This window comes from Homalodisca vitripennis, chromosome 3 (assembly GCF_021130785.1).
Source record: "Homalodisca vitripennis isolate AUS2020 chromosome 3, UT_GWSS_2.1, whole genome shotgun sequence".
Classification (NCBI taxonomy): Eukaryota; Metazoa; Arthropoda; class Insecta; order Hemiptera; family Cicadellidae; genus Homalodisca; species Homalodisca vitripennis.
In genome coordinates, this window is record NC_060209.1 from 171,512,479 (window position 1) to 171,529,317 (window position 16,839).

General features: G+C 34.2%; 1 protein-coding gene across 3 annotated transcripts in view; it reads left to right on the plus strand.

The window, feature by feature from the left end:
- Positions 1-2,735: 2,735 nt before the first annotated feature.
- The window catches only part of LOC124357774 (DNA-directed RNA polymerase III subunit RPC1), a 55,807-nt gene continuing 41,703 nt past the window's right edge, over positions 2,736-16,839 (plus strand). Inside the window, exons 1-7 of one of the 3 annotated variants that reach the window (XM_046809816.1) lie at positions 2,736-2,978; positions 8,215-8,350; positions 10,036-10,185; positions 10,309-10,561; positions 14,008-14,248; positions 14,918-15,095; positions 15,203-15,340. In XM_046809816.1, the coding sequence (XP_046665772.1) occupies positions 2,935-2,978; positions 8,215-8,350; positions 10,036-10,185; positions 10,309-10,561; positions 14,008-14,248; positions 14,918-15,095; positions 15,203-15,340 (1,140 nt within the window). In that variant the 5' untranslated portion in view covers positions 2,736-2,934. The remainder of the gene's footprint in view (positions 2,979-8,214; positions 8,351-10,035; positions 10,186-10,308; positions 10,562-14,007; positions 14,249-14,917; positions 15,096-15,202; positions 15,341-16,839) is intronic. The other 2 variants (XM_046809817.1, XM_046809818.1) reach the window with 2 other exon arrangements.

Sequence of the window (16,839 nt, forward strand, 5' to 3'; positions counted from 1 at the left end):
ATTTCTTGCAGTAACAGTACATGACTTTAAGAATTATACTGCCGGAAAGCAGTTATAAAAATGTTGTTATAATCTTCATAATGACTGGCAAGCTATAAAAAGATGGAAAAGATCCCAAATGGAATCTCGGTACTTTGGGATTATACCGACCACACCCAGACATGAATCGTTATTTCACATTTCGTTTCTACTGATTACTAGATTAGCGTAGAACAATATTTCGTCAATATAAAACAGGAATTGTCTTATCGCAAACACCTCCCCATCCTCAGACAGAGGTCAAAGTCGAGCGTCTAGTAGATAACGTGATTGCAGAGTCTCGCCGCCCGTTCAGCTGGTGCATCGCTTTGTTGTACTTCCGTGTTTTACCTCTACATTTCTCCAAACACAAAAATTCAACAAAAACAAACATTTACCAAACTAAACTTTTTATTAAAAAAACACTCAAAACTTGTTTTTATTCTTGATCACATTCCGCCACCCAAAATGCGAGTGCCTCCGGCCATCAGCGCGGGCTTCGGCAGCACCGAAGGTGCTGCCGAAGCCCGCGCTGATGTCGACGAAAGAAAAACATCCCTCGAGATAGTACCTATCAGTAAAATATCAAATTCTAGAGGGGCTAATCAGAAATATAAATTGAATTGTAATGGAAAGGCAATGATGTACCGTGCAAATCACGTGATGCCGCGCGGCCTGCCGTAATCAGGATTCTCGAGAAAGATAAGATAACAGCGACAACAATACCGATCACTATACCTGGAAATGCTTGTAAGTTTGTAATTTTGTAATTGAAGAGTTGTTTTTTCGTTCTATCATGTTTGTTTCTATAAATTTCTATTTTTGTGTTCTTCATACTGGTGTGGTCGGTATAATCCCAAAGTACCGGAATCTCGATCGGTTCAAAAGATTATGATGTTACTTATAGGTAATAAGTGATTACTTATTTGTATTCATGAATTTATCCTATATCAGCAACCGATGTTGATGAGGCTATATTGTCAAGTATTTGAGCACCAAGGAAGGGTCTGTTACAAATCCCAAAGTCATCAACTGGAATATAATATCTTCAAATTAAGATTTCAAAATTTTCACAGAACGATAAAACGCCGTTAAGGTAGTCCTGAGGAAATTTATCATCTTTGTCCGAAGTGCAAAGATAAAATGTAAAACGATCTATCACCAAAACAGCGTGTTGTAGTTTAATTTATCCCATTGCATAAATACAAAAGCATTAACTCTAAATATGCATATTCTGTGACTAGATTGGATGATCTGGCACGTAATTTAAGATTGGGAAAGTACCGATTAAAATACCCCTGGCCATCGGTGCGGGCTTCGGTAGGCTACACTTCTGAGGAATAAAGAGATAGTATCCAAATTACAGCTCAGATCACATGAACGCTCGTAAACGTCAGATATCTATCTATCTAGCAAATAGTAGGTAGGGACAGATCGCTAGATACCTCCTACCCACCAAGATCGCTTCCTTTTTGGATGCAGAAAACAAGAACCGATCGTCATAATGATTTGTAATTTTTACTGTAAGTCAAATATAGTCTGTTATTTCTAATAGTATAGTTTTTGTAGATTCCCAGTAAGAAAACTCATCTAAAATAGTGGCCTCCAGATGATAAAAAAATACCCAATTCCGTATAATAAGTTAGAATAAAACTCCTTATAGCTATTTCTATACAATCATTGTGCAATATTAACTTAGCTTTCTTAATATATATATATATATATATATATATATATATATATATGAGGCAGAAGAAACATTTGGCAAAGAATTGGTGCCATATTCTTTAAAACTATATAAATCATTCTGAGAACGATGAATTTTATGATAAGTTATAGCTTTTCAGATTCTATAGTTTACAATGGTGATAAACCTCTTATTGAATTCGTCACTGGCCATTTATCCTGACCTCCATTTGGCATGAAAATCACTCACAGCAGAGTACTGACCACCTTGTTGTGCTCGCCAGAAGGATTGAATGGGCGATCGGGTTATGTAGCCTTTATAACTCACTTCTGGGATTGGTTTGCTCTGTAAAAGAGTTCACTCGCCTTCTTTTCGCGACGATCAGTGCAAGGACGACCAGGAGCTGCCCCAGTGTGGAGTTCCATCTCATCTCATGTAGAATATAGTACAGATCATCTAATCAGGTACAAAATACCTGATTAGATGATCTGTTAAAATCAGTAATGGGGGCTGATTTTAAAAGTAGTAATGTCTTTACAGAAGATTATTCATGTAACATTGTAATTATTGTGAGTGGTAATTTTAACATCAAGATCACGAAATTAATAAATGGGCCTTTGAACATAGTGGAAACCGAATAGACTTAACGTGTACTAACTCGTTGCCACTATTATCTATTAACAGGTGTCTGTGGGTAAACATTGGTTGATTGGTTACATTTTGATTATGATTATGGAGATGGGTGTCAAGACTAAAGTGAGTCGTGAGGTGTCCGGGGATTATTCTGGGGAGAGAGCTCAACTGGAGAGCAAGTTAGGACAGGGTTTGCTAAAGATAAAGATAAGATCTTTGCCATAATACTTGTGATATGCATGACACGGAGTCTACAGCAAAACCCTGTTTAACTCAAATATGAGTTATAATCGTTTTCACTCAAACCAAGTTTACATGTAATTAACCATTATATATGTAATACATTCCTTTACATGTCTTTGTAGTTGCCTACTACAGTGATGAGAAAAAAGGATGTACAGACAGTATGGGGAGAGGATGTTTCATTTGGATTTTCGTAACCTATGTTGTTTGTGAGAAATTGAGGTTAATTTGCTAATTCTTTTATTTTTGTATGAAGTTTTAAACGGTGAATAATGTAAATCTACAACAGGCGTATATTAAATTATCCAAATAAGATTCGAATTCATCTAAAAGTGGTTTCAGTCGTGACCACAATGGTCAAAGAACAGTATAGAGAAACAGATTTAACTAGAAAAATGTAAGTAAACTCAACTCTAACACAATTTCACTAGGTAATGCAACAATGAATGAACAGTATCTATGTCTTAGATTACTAGTTTAAGATGTTACTTTTAGATGTTTAGTGTAAGTGGCATAGAAATGGATGCTATGAATTTAACTACAAAAGTAAAGGGGTAGGGTATGATAAGAGGACCTAGTTTTTTTATAAATCGAAGAATATAATCATCGATACCTAGTATTCGCATCTCGAATCTTAGACTAACAATAAATATAAAAATATCTATAGTCCTACATAACAATATTATGTGTTTTAAATAAAATAAGAGTTTAAAGGAATATAGGAAAACTCGTAAATAATTAAGAAATGACATAAATAATAAATTAAGCCGAACAAGATCGATCAAACAGGAAAACTCATAAATAATTATGAATCACAATTCGTATGGTTTATGTCGTAATAATTATTGAATTGGTTAATAATTATACACACGTAATTATATATTACGTGTGTGTATAATAATTATTATTATTGTTATATATACACAGTCGTATATATAGTAATAATAATAATACGATTATGCGTATTATTTGAAAATGTTTATAGCTGTTGATATAGATTAAGTAAATTGTTCAAAATAATTAATCAGTATCGATTGGTGATATCGATAGTTATGATTAAATAATATCGTTTGCCAATTTCGATATAAAAACCGGGTCCGCTTATCATACCCTAGACCCAAGTAAAGATCAGGATTTAATAGCTTTAGTCTGAGATCAAATCTGAATTATAAAATGATTGAATAGTTAATTTGGACATTAAAGTTATCAGGCAAATGTGAAACTAACGGATGGATCTGGCAAAAGATGAGTTTTGAGTTATTAAACTATTTGTATTATTTTCATAAACAAAAAAAAGGGGGAGACTTTAGTAAGTCGCCTACACCGTTATTCGGTGGTTTTTATCGAACAATTCGACATATTATCCAACTTTGATATGTAAAATCGTACACAATAAGAGTAACATTAAATAGAGTAATGAGTATAATAAATTACGTAACAAGAAGAATCTCATACATTACAGTTTAAAAGCGTAAATTTAACACTAACATTACAAAACCAACTATGGCCTAGACTTAGGCACCAATGAAACCTTACATTTATATATATACCTTATATTTATTACTTGTACAGCTTGATATCAACGAGTAACGCTTTGTAAAATGGAGGAAAGAATTCTCCCCATAGGTTACCAGGAGCCAAACCCACATGTTGAAGCCACTTAAACAAATCTCGTCACGTGAGAAATATCTCACATATTTTCCTCATATTCATCTCCATTTTAAAAGTCTCAAAATATCAGTTACTTCTTGCTGTTTATTGTTTACATTAAATTGAATATATCTAATGAGTTGAAATCATATGCTAAGTTAAAACAAATAGTAATATCGAATCATTCCTTTGGATAGAAACAACCGAATAACGAGTGTAGGCCGCTTATCAAAGTCTACGCAAAAAAAAGGTTTCATGGGGAAATAATTACGAACAATGAAGTAATAGAACATTAAAAATGAAACTATTTTTCTCGCGCAGAGTAATATTTCATCTTTCTACGTCTCTGCTAGACGTCACATGGTGTTGTGACCGTGAGTCTACCTTTTATTGGTTGCTGCTGATGTTAGCCGTTGCACCATCTTTGGATACATTAAATAACAACAATTTTATTTCCAACGGCAATGCCAATATACATGTAACAAGTAGTTGCCAACAGTGGATGACTATATACAGGACCAAACTAATAATTTGACATATAACACTAACAAGTAATAAATAATAACATTAGTATACAATCATTAATACAGAGACAGCTAATTTTAATAAACAGAGAAAACAGGCATGCAACATAGGGGCTGTGTGGGCAACAAACAAGATTGTTTTATAGGGAGGCAAGCCATGACCGTCATCTTAAATATTTGGTAATTCTAAGCAATATATGGGTCAACCTCGATTTTTCTCATATTACAATATAATGTTCCAATAGTCAATTAGAAAAGGAAATGACTAGAATTTCTTGCCGGAAAGCAGTTATAAGGGAGCAGGCAACTCATATTGCAATATAATGTTCCAATAGTCAATTAGAAAAGGAAATGACTAGAATTTCTTGCTGGAAAGCAGTTATAGGGAGCAGGCAACCGCGAGAATTACCTATTAGTGATCAGGGGCACTGACGTGATCTGGGCTTCAAATTTGGAACTACTCGAGTTAATTTTTTTTTCTAAAAGAGCAAGCAGCGCGAAGCGCTGCGCAGCGGGCAAGCATCGTGCGTGATCTTCGTCTATACTGAATTGATTCAGGCCAAAGGAATGACACAGATTCCTTTACCAAATTTTTACGGAGATTTTGTATTGGGCGGATTATATTGGTTTACTTTGCTTTCCAGCATGTAATTATGTGTTTAAAATTGTTTTACATACATTACCTACATTATATTGTAATATGTAATAACAATTTATCAGAAATTTTTAATAAAAAAAGGATCACGCACGATGCCTGCCCGCTGCGCAGCGCTTCGCGCTGCTTGCTCTTTTACAAAAAAAAAATTAACTCGAGTAGTTCCAAATTTGAAGCCCAGATCACGTCAGTGCCCCTGATCACTAATAGGTAACTCTAAGCAATATATGACCGTCTGGCGGTTGCCTGCTCTCTATAACTGCTTTCCGGCAAGAAATTCTAGTCATTTCCTCTTCTAATTGACTATTGGAACATTATATTGTAATATGAGAAAAATCGAGGATGACCCATATATTGCTTAGAATTACCAAATATTTTGAATTTATCCTGGAAGAAGTCCGCTTCACTCAAATCTAAGCCTATGTAATCTATTGATAGTTCCAGCCTTCAGGTTATTTGTCCTGTGGTAGTTGTGAGCAAATAGTTCAGTGGATCTGGTGAACCCTGGAATCCTGGGTACCTATGCTCTATACGGAACCCACCTATTTTTTACAAATTGGGCACAGTTAGGAGGTAAAAAACATGTGTAACATGAATATGAACATATTTACAACAATGAACACAGATTGGTTACTGTGTATTGGCGTCATCCCAGAAGGCCACGATGCCCGCTAACAACGCATCAAACCTATCGCCTCCATTCTCCGCTACTGTCGACCGCCACATGTATTCCGCCAAGTAGGTATATAGATGATGCCGAGAGTTCTCCTTTGGACCTTATTGCGCCACTTCGCACTACCCCAGATTCTTTGTACACCTGCATGTTGGCCCCATTTTTGGGATCTACGAAGTTGTAGCTGTGGTTGACTGAAAAATGTTCAAATCCAGCACTTTTCAGCAGTCAGACATAATCGCACTACCTGGTTCAATATGCTCCAGAATAGCAGCCATAAGTGTAGCTGCACAACGGTTCGGTACCTTAACCAAAAATCTAGCATTAATTTTCCTGCAGAGTCCGCCTAACACCCATTGTTCAGGCAGAATAGGACCAACATTGTTCTTACGTCTGGTAAACCAGCTCTCGTCTATTTTATTGGTTCCACCAATTTTCCCAACATTCTTTTTTATAACAGATTCAACACATACCTCTCTCATGTAATTGTTCCAGTCCACTGTTTGTGAATAGACATTCCAAACTGTCGCCCACACCACTTAACTGAATTTAGTTCCTCGTACCAACAATACATAAAACGCAATGTTGTCACAAAAGGTAACCTACTGTGTTCAAACCACATACCGACACGAAACCCCACTTTCCTCTTCCAGGGTCTCACATTGCATTTTCAAAAAGGGTATTGTTCACCGGAATACAACTTCATAGCATGTCCTCCTCCGCATAATTTCGTCACGGGCAGCAGACCTCGCCATTGAACAAAAACCTACGGCTTTTTATGTAGCTCTCAAATCAGCATAGAGACGCCCATGGACTGACTGTACTGTCGCTGCGCGGTAGACGCCGGACAGTGGCTCTTATGTCCGCTTAGCATGTCCACTACTTAATCTCCTGACCTAGGTTAGGTTATGATAGTAATATAACATAAAATAACCTTACTCTACCCGATTTGTAAAAAATAGGTGGGGTCCGTATAGTGCATTAGTACCGAATCCTGAAGTAAATTCTGTCTATGAATCCGTTGAAAAATCGATGCAGAAAATGCAATCAGCCAGATCAAACCGATTTTATTTAAATGATACCAACTATTTTGGAATTTTTATAACATTTCCAACGATACTTTTTTCATTGAAATCCATCAATGGATAAGCCGGGAGTGCCAAACATGTCACAGTTGAGAGTTATCAGTTGTTTGTTGCTCCTGACTTCTACAAGAGTATCTTTAAAATCGCAATAAAATTCTCTAAACAGTCGGTGTCTGGTAAATTTTTTATAACTTTACTGGCTTTTTTGTTATTTGACTTTAAACATTTTTAACAAATGCCTTTTGTTAATATTAAATTAAATAACACATTTTTTTTAAATTTTCTCTTACCTAGTCAAACCTGTGCCAAATTTGGTTTCTGTAGCTGTACTAGTTTTAGAGATAACAATTTATATAAATTGTTATCTGTTAAATTTAAAATAAATGCCAACAAAGTACATATTATTTTTGTAATTAAAATTTTTTATGTTTATATAAAATTTGTTTCTCAATACTCTGCAAGTTATATATAGTATAAAATGCTAGCCAGCTGCCAGCTTAATGCTGTTAATGCTCAGCTTTTAACATGGTGCTATAGTTTAAAACTGTATTATGAATCTCAATTCATCTGAAATCTAAAAATAAAAGCTTAGATTTTAGTATCAATGCTATTAAATTGTTACAAATAATGTAATCTGTTAATACTAATTGTTTATTATTTTTATTCAGTATAGGGTTTCCCATAAGGAACTCTATAGAATTTAAGCTATTTCGTGAAGACAATATGATTTCAGACATTTGTCATCATTTAAAAATAATCCATCATCAATAATGTTTTATTTTTTGTAAACTTTTAATGAAAATAAAATTTGTCTGAGGTTGTACTTATCTGTAATAAATTGCAATATCAGAATCAAATGTTGTTTAAAGCATTTAAGGCATTTAAAGAATTGCTTAAGGTTTAGAAAATCTTTATAAACCACAATCAGTTGGCATAAAATACTCTGTCACTGTTGTTGTAAGAGTATATACTAACCAGCTTGAATGTTGGTTAGTATATACCAAAAATTAATATACCAATAAATAATACCAAAAATTATTTTTCAGATGCAAAGTCAGTTTTGGAGTCGATGGCCCCCATCAGATGCAACAGCAAGCTCATTTGCACGTTGTAGCTAAAAACTTGTACGCTCAAGATGCCACAAGAACTCCTGTTCCTTTTGGGGTTCTGGACAGAAGAATGGTAAGTCCAGACAGTTAACTTACAAATTGACCTTTAAATGAAGTTATGATCAGGCCTACTCTCCATAACCAACAATTGAAGAAAATAATCAAGTAAGCGGTTTTGGACTGTTCTCTGTCCGAGAGAAAATAAATTATAGTGATTTGGTTCTGACCCAATTCTACAAATTTAACACCATCCTATGTGAAAGGAAAGTTTTTATGGGAGAAAATTCAATGTTATTTTTACAGAAGTCTTCTTGATCTTAGAGACACATGATCAGAACACTAGTAATAATACAAATTTAAAATTTTGATTTTTAAAAGTGTTAGAATGCCTAAACAAAATAATTGTAATAGATAATGGTATGTAATAAGTGATTAAGAAAATTTTAGAATCCTCCAGAATGAGAATGGCTTATTTTACTTATATAAATATAAACTGACATGTAAGGTAACACAATACTTGTGACGCAGAAGACGTGTTCTCTGTAACATGAGAGCTCTACACCCCATCTCCTACTCCAGAATTGGCTGTACCATCACGTTTTTGGAGTATTAAGTGTTATAGTTATTTTAAACATACAGCTCAGAAACATTGGAAACCTAGATAACTTTATACATTGTAATATTGTTAACGGTCTTCAGAAACTAGTGTTTGAATTTATATAGGTTTGTTGCTGATTTTACTATTTGTCTGCTGTTATTTTTAAAATATATTAAGCATTGTTCAGAAAGTAAGTTACTTCAATACATAAAACATTCCATGCAATTTTACAGCATTTTTATTGTATACATTTGAAAGAACAACTATTTTTCAACATAGTTAACATATACATTTAAGCACTATTACCTAGTATTATATATTTTTAGTATCTTGTACAAACTTTTCAATACCTATTGAATAAAATTCTTCCACCTATGCATGTAACAGCGATTTTAGCCGCAATGAGCTGTGACTCAGCTCCATTGATTGTCATTTTTTTGATGTTTACATAAGAAACACATGTTTCATCACCAGTAATTATGTGGTTTAGACATTGTCACCTCTTTATGGTACAGAGTCAGAAACTTTAGAGCTGTTCCCATTCTCTTTGGTTTGTGTTCATCAGTCAAGAGCTTTGGTACCTATTGGACACACAATTTATGGTGTAGAAGTTTTACAGGCACAGTTTCAGTCAATATAGTTCTTGATATTTTTGTGAAAAGTGCTTTGAAAGATCTGTGATTGTTAACCTACAATTTTCTCTAACCATATGATTGGTTTGTTTTACGAGGTTATCGGTAGCCACAGACAGTTGGCCACTTTAGTTTATAATATTCACAATATCTTCCCCACATACAAAACACCATCACAGTGAATTTCCATTGGTTGGATGTTTTTACCAAAAGAAATGTAATAAAAATATTTACTTTATATAGTATGTGGGAGAGTTGACTGTGGTAGCCATTTGGGACACTAATTTAATGCGCTAAGAACAGCCTAGTCACCTTCACTGTGATACTGCCAGGTGCAAACTGAACCTAGCTACACACCGGCCACTCAGATCGCACCACTATCCCTATGTTCAAAAATTATATGCCTCAACAATTTATTTTCCAAGCAACCCTAGTAGTTTAGAATTTTTTATGGTATATTGGTATTTGAGACAACTGTTTCTGTGACATTAATCAGTATCTTACTGTATGAATATCAAACTGTTATAGGGAACAAATCAGAAGGATGCCAACTGCCAATCCTGTAACAAGGGTCTGAATGATTGCGTGGGACATTACGGCTATATAGATCTTGAATTGCCAGTCTTTCATATTGGTTATTTTCGTTCTGTCATCAACATACTACAGACAATATGCAAGGTAATATCATTAGGCTATATTTTTATTCTGTTAAAAGATACAGTTTTAATTGTTTAACTCAAGTTATTGTGGATTTAGATTTGGTGTTTTTACAAAAGAGCTCACATTATGAATGTTTTACAGAATCCTCTGTGTGCTCATGTGTTACTTAACGACAAGGAGAGGATGTCATATTATGCTAAAGTGCGGAATCCCAACTTGACTTATTTAGCGAGAAAAGCTATCCGCAAACAGATTCAAGACCGAGCGAAGAAAGTGAGCATCTGCCCTCATTGTGGTGATATCAATGGTACAATAAAAAAGTGCGGTCTTCTTAAAATAAGCCACGAGAAGTTTAGGACACGTCGACCAGAGACTGTCATGGCTGCTAAATTAGGTACAGTGTAGTAGATTTATATATTATATTAAATTTAAATTCTGCTTTCATACTAATCACATATATTACAATGTCTCATATATCTGACATAAATGAGAAGTTGTGTTATTGAGTGAGTGTCAAATAATAAGGGATATATCAGTTAAACATGAGAAAAAATATCTGTAAAGAAATAATAAAATATCCTTGGAAATGTAGAAATCTTTGTTTTTAAATCTACATCTTATCTGCAGAGTGAACAGTCCTGGCAATATTTCCAAGAGATATACATGGACATCTAGGTTACTGATACAACTGCATCTCTAATACCAGTACTTTGCTGAGCCTATAATTTCTATGAATATCAATGTCCTACATTGTCTCCTGGACTCGAAGATCAACTGAAACTTAGTATGCAGGGCACTGGTTAAAGCAAACTTCAGAACAGTCATAGCTGTTGATGGAGGAAACCATGGACAGACCACACATAGATGACAGTGTTGGAGTTGCAGCCCAAACGAGTTGTGCACTTTTTAATAGATATGCAGATACTTCACTGGTTTATCGTGCACTGAGAGGCAGTTCATCAGTTTGGGTCAGGAGCGAGGAGGTGGCGAGGGGTAGGGAGGGGTTTGACAATGTAAACATCTTTGTTTGTAATTGTACATGGTTTATTCACATAAATAAACTGATCACAAACATTATAAAAACTTTTGAGATGAAATGTTGACTAGCTTACTTTGAAATTTAAGTTAACTTACAGCTTAGTTTTTTGTTATGTATGTTGATTGGGTGCATTTTGCTGTTGGAAGCTAATTTACATTTAATGATTTAGATTTTATAAGCTTAACAAGTTTAGTTTTTTTTTTTCCTTCCTGAGGGAAAGGACAGTTTGTCCCCGCGCTTAGTTCTAAAAGGACCTTTGCGCCTCCCTTACTTTAATTTTGTGCCCTCAAAGTCCGAGGCTTTTGCAAAAACCAATCCTGTTCTCTAATGTCCTTGGGGCTGAGGAGATATGCTCCCAGGTATCTTTCCCGAGTTTCTACGATGGCAGGACAATCTAATCAAATGTGATCCGCTTACTCCTCCTCCTCTCCACAGAGTCTACATTCGTTACTCTGGCTAAGGCCTACCTTCATAAGGTGCTTCCTTAGAGGGCCATGTCCTGTCAACATTCCTAATATCAGTCTTATATCCTCCTTATTCTGGTCTAGGAGAGCTGTCCACCCTTTAACGTAAGGAGAGATAAACAATTTGGATAGTCTTAATCCTGAGGCTCTACTACAATTATTGTGTCTTGTCCTCTTTTCCCAATCTTTGACCAGAGCTTTGATGTTGGAGAAGGCTATCCCACAACCTGGCTCAGGCCCCACCAACAAGTTTAGTTACCCAACAGTGAAATATGTCTGTGATTTTATCACCAAAGCTGTGATACCTGTTAGTTGTTTGTTTTTAATAAATTGTAAACTAAAAAATGTCTGTTGGAATCAGACAATGATTTGTGTCTTGTGTCTGTCAGCAGGCTGTTAGCTAGGTCAGAATCGCGGCCATTCCAAGCGGATGAACCTGCTTGTTCCTTTGTTAAATCATGTTCGTCAGTGGGGCCTGGCCATCTCACCTACCCTCCTGCCCCCTCCTCGCACCTTTCTTTAACCAGTTCCCTGCATACTGATTTCCAACAGTTCCTGGTCTTCGAGGCCAGGAGACCATGTAGAAGAATGATAGGGATAGTATTCACAGAAATTATAGCCTCAGCAAAGTACTTATATGGTAGCTGCAGTTGTATCAGTGACCTAGGTGTCTATGTATATCTTTTGGAAATTCACTCATATGTATTTACTCAATACATACACACTCTTATACATATACCCACACAAAGTGAGAGCTGGTGTTCTCACAGTCTAAGATATCAAACTTTGGATATAAGTTAGAGATAGCACTCGAATCCTGTCTGTAATTGTTGTACTTTTTATCGGTACTCTCCACCTTGTACTGTACCATCTTTCTTCCTTATTCTGTTTGATAAGATCAAGCAACTGGCCCAATAGGATGGGTAGAATAATACTAAAAAGGGAGATCAGTCTCTCCTTAAAAAAATAAACATATCCTTCTTCACTTATGCAACTTATGCACTTATGATTTTATATATTTACATAGAAAAATGAAGTACACTGTTAAATATATATTGTACAGTAAATTCCAAGTAGAGTATAAATACACATTCTCTAATTGATGAATTATTTTTCTCTTTAAAATCAGTTTAAGAGACTCAATGTTTTCATCTTTAAAAGCCAGATAAAATGGAGTTCTGAATACTTTAAGACTACAGTATTGTGACTGTACTATAATCTGAAATATAATGATTTTCCCTCTCTTAACCCTTTTAACCCCGACGTCCGTACTATACGGACGTCGTAAAAATGGCGTCAACTCCCGACGTCCGTATAGTGCGGACGTGTACTTTTTATTACTTTACTGGCCACCTATTTCACCAAATGCTTTGAAATTTCACAGACTTGTGCACAAAGATATTTTGCATCGAAATATATTAGTTTGTAATGGTTTGACTTCGTATTTTGTCAGTCTGTGACTGAGCAATTGCAGTTCGTCTCGACTGACTGCTCACGCTTGTTGCAGACAGCTGTATATCACGTATATCAGCTGTTCTTCACAGTTTTAGGTTAAAGCAGTATAAAGTACGGCAGTTAAAGTTTAGTTTATTATTTGTTTGATTTCAAAATGAGTAAAAGACATCGTTCAAAGTCTCCTGTAAGTGAAAATACACTAATTAGTAACCTAGTTGCAAATGGTGTGGATGTGATTAGTGACGACGATTTGAATGATTTATATCTTGAAAATTTACATTTTGTAGTGATGTAAATATTGTTTTAAAACTTTTTTTAAATTTATATTATGAACAGTTTTAGTTATTTTGTCAGAAATAACTTTGGTTTTATGTTTGTTTTAAGTAAAGTGAATTTTAAATGTCTTGTTACGTTGCCTTGCCCAAAAATGGCAAAAAGAAAAATTTACACGGCTTTACAAAAATTGATGTTACTCCACTTGTAAATCAGGTAGGCATATAATTTTTGTTTCCTTTTATTAAGGATTAAATATATCATAAAGTAAATGGGTATTTTTGTGTCAAATACTTTTTTATCTATATGGTTTCCATGATCAAACTTGAAATTTTTTCATTTTTATTTATTTTTTATATATTCATATGTATTTAAAAAAAATTACTTTCAAAATAATAATTTTATTTGTATATTTCTGTAAGCTAAATGTATAAAGAAGTAAAACAAAAAAAGAATTACCTAAATATCTTAAAAAATAAATGAGTTATGAATTTTTTACAAAACCCTTACATTTTGTCTGAAAATGGCTTGGGATTTCTGGCACATCACTTGATTTAATGGCCGGGGTTAAAAGGGTTAAATATAAATTGTTTATTGCTTTTCCTGCAGCTGAGTATGATGAAGTAGTGGCATACAATGCAGAGTTGGAGTCAGCACGTAAACATGGACTGACACAAATCCTGAATCCCCAAGAGGTCCTGCGCCTCCTGGAAGCCATTCCGGAGCAGGACCTGTTTCTTCTGTTGATGAACCCCAATGTATCTTGCCCTGCTCACCTTATACTAACCAGGATCCCAGTTCCACCTATTTGTATCCGGCCGTCCGTCATATCTGACCTGAAGTCTGGCACGTGAGTACTACTTTGATCTTAAGTAATTTATTTCATTATAATGTGTATTTGTAATATAATATAATCTTTAGATCATATTGTTAAAAAGATAAAGATAAATATTTTTGGTACTTCTTTAAGTGTTTTAGGAACGGAAAAGGTGTTTTACTAAAATCGCAATGTATTTCACCATATAAAAACGTTAAAAGAAAAAATCTTTATCGTTCAATTGTGTTAAGTTTGGAAGTTTTAACAAAATTAAAGCCTAATAAAACAAGTAATACATTTAGTTAATTCAGATTAAAAGTTTAAGTACAACACTAACAGACATTTTAAACGATGCAGACATTTTAAATTATTATTAGTACCTAGGCCAAACACCTTTTGTTGTTCCGACTGGTTTAACTACCTAAATACAAAACTCCTGTATTTTCAAATTTAACTTGAAAAAAAAATCTAACATTCATTTACAACATGGTGGTTTTTTATGAAATCAAAAAAATAGTTACTCAATTTTTTAATAACAAATTTCACCAAATTGAAATTGTGCACTATGTTAATTGATATGGCGGCATGGTCATTCGGTAGCGAATAAGATAATTGTTGTTTGTTGACGTGAATTATTATTTAATAGAATTAAACTTAATAACACAAAGTGACAAAGACATGTATTGTGGTCATGTGGTACAGCAACGAGGATGACCTGACGATGAAACTGTCAGAGATAGTGTTTATAAACGATGTGATCGCCAAACACCGACTGTCCGGGGCCAAGGCTCAGATGATCAACGAGGACTGGGAGTTCCTGCAGCTTCACTGCGCCCTCTACATCAATAGCGAAACATCAGGCATCCCCATCAACATGCAGGTACGTACCTGTCTCTTTGTAAAATACTGGTAATTTTTAAACAAACGTTTTGGTATTTTTCTGTTGGATATAATTATTTTAATTTACATGATTCATTTTTATTTCAGCCAAAAAAATCAAGCAGAGGATTAGTGCAGAGGTTGAAAGGCAAGCAAGGTCGATTCCGTGGGAATCTTTCCGGAAAACGTGTGGACTTTTCCAGCCGGACTGTTATCTCTCCGGACCCAAACTTGAGAATAGAAGAGGTAAAAAAATTAAATTGATTCGGGGTTGAATGTTAAAACGTTAAGCTAAGATTTACAAAATTGATATCAAACTTAAATATGAAAATAAAATCAAGATTAACCAAGAATCAAGAATCAAGAAATTATTGCAACATAACATCCACAGTTATACAACTATACATGTTGTGTGAACAGGTTGCTTGTCAATAATACATACTATATGGTAAAAACAGTTTGTACAACATTTCATACATTAACAATGTATTTGTCAAATTCACTAAAACTACACAAGCTGCAGATTGTCCTGCAAGAATTCAGAAATATTATAATAGGCCTTATTAATTAGTAAGCTTTTCTATGATTTTTTAAAACTGAACACTGTTAGCTGCTTTACATGTAGAGGTAATTTGTTGTAAAATTTAATTCCCATATAATTTGGAGAGCTTTCAAATAATGTTAATTTGTGAAGAGGAAATTGCAGATTGTCTTTAAAACTGGTGCCATACTGATGTTCATGATGAATTATATTTTCTGAATTAGGCGATTATGAATAAATATTAAACAGCTATAGATATACAATGATGGAATGGTCAATATTTTCATATCTCTAAAAATATCTTTACATGAAGCTCTCTGATTCAAAAATAGCATGGTTCTAATATATCTCTTTTGAGCTTTAAAAACAGAGAAAATACTTGAACTACATCCCCACACTTGGATCCCATATTGTGCCAATGAACAAAAGCAAGCATAATAAACTATGAGCCTAGTCTTAATATCAACCAGCTCTCTCAATGTGTACATTTGGTAGCAAGCTGAGCTCAGTTTTTTATTTAGCAGTTCTATGTGTGGTCTCCAAGAAAGATTTTTATCAATAACTAGCCCCAAAAACTTAGTATTATTTACTGTAACAATCACTGAGTTCTTAAAATCTATATTAAAATTGGACATAGCCTTATTTTGTACAGTCTGAAATTTTACAATTTGTGTCTTATCACTGTTTAATGCGAGCCCATTACAAGTAAACCATTTTTCTAAGTCTATTAGGGAATTAATTATTTCTAATTTTAAATCTTGCTCCCTGTTACATCTTACCAGAGATGTTGTGTCATCAGCATACAAAATCAGGTCATTTCTAATATTATGTGGCATGTCATTTAAGATTCAAGATTCAAGGTTTTTATTGTCGTTAGGCAATCCATAGAAATGCAATTGACAAAGTCATAGCTAATTATCTACAATGATCATAGCATATAAACCTTAAAAAATACATATTAGGCACATATTTATCATGTAGGTCAATTGAATAAATATGACAGTCAATAAATAAACTAAACTAAGTACATAAATTATTTACTAAAGTTAATGTAGGGTTTAAAAGTTGAATCTACACACAGTTAAAAATACCATAAATAAATGAATAAATAATTTAAAATCTTAGGCTACTAATATCACAGTTCAAAAAATCATTCACTGAATAAAAAACATTTTGTTTAAACCACCTTTCTGTTATTTTTTTA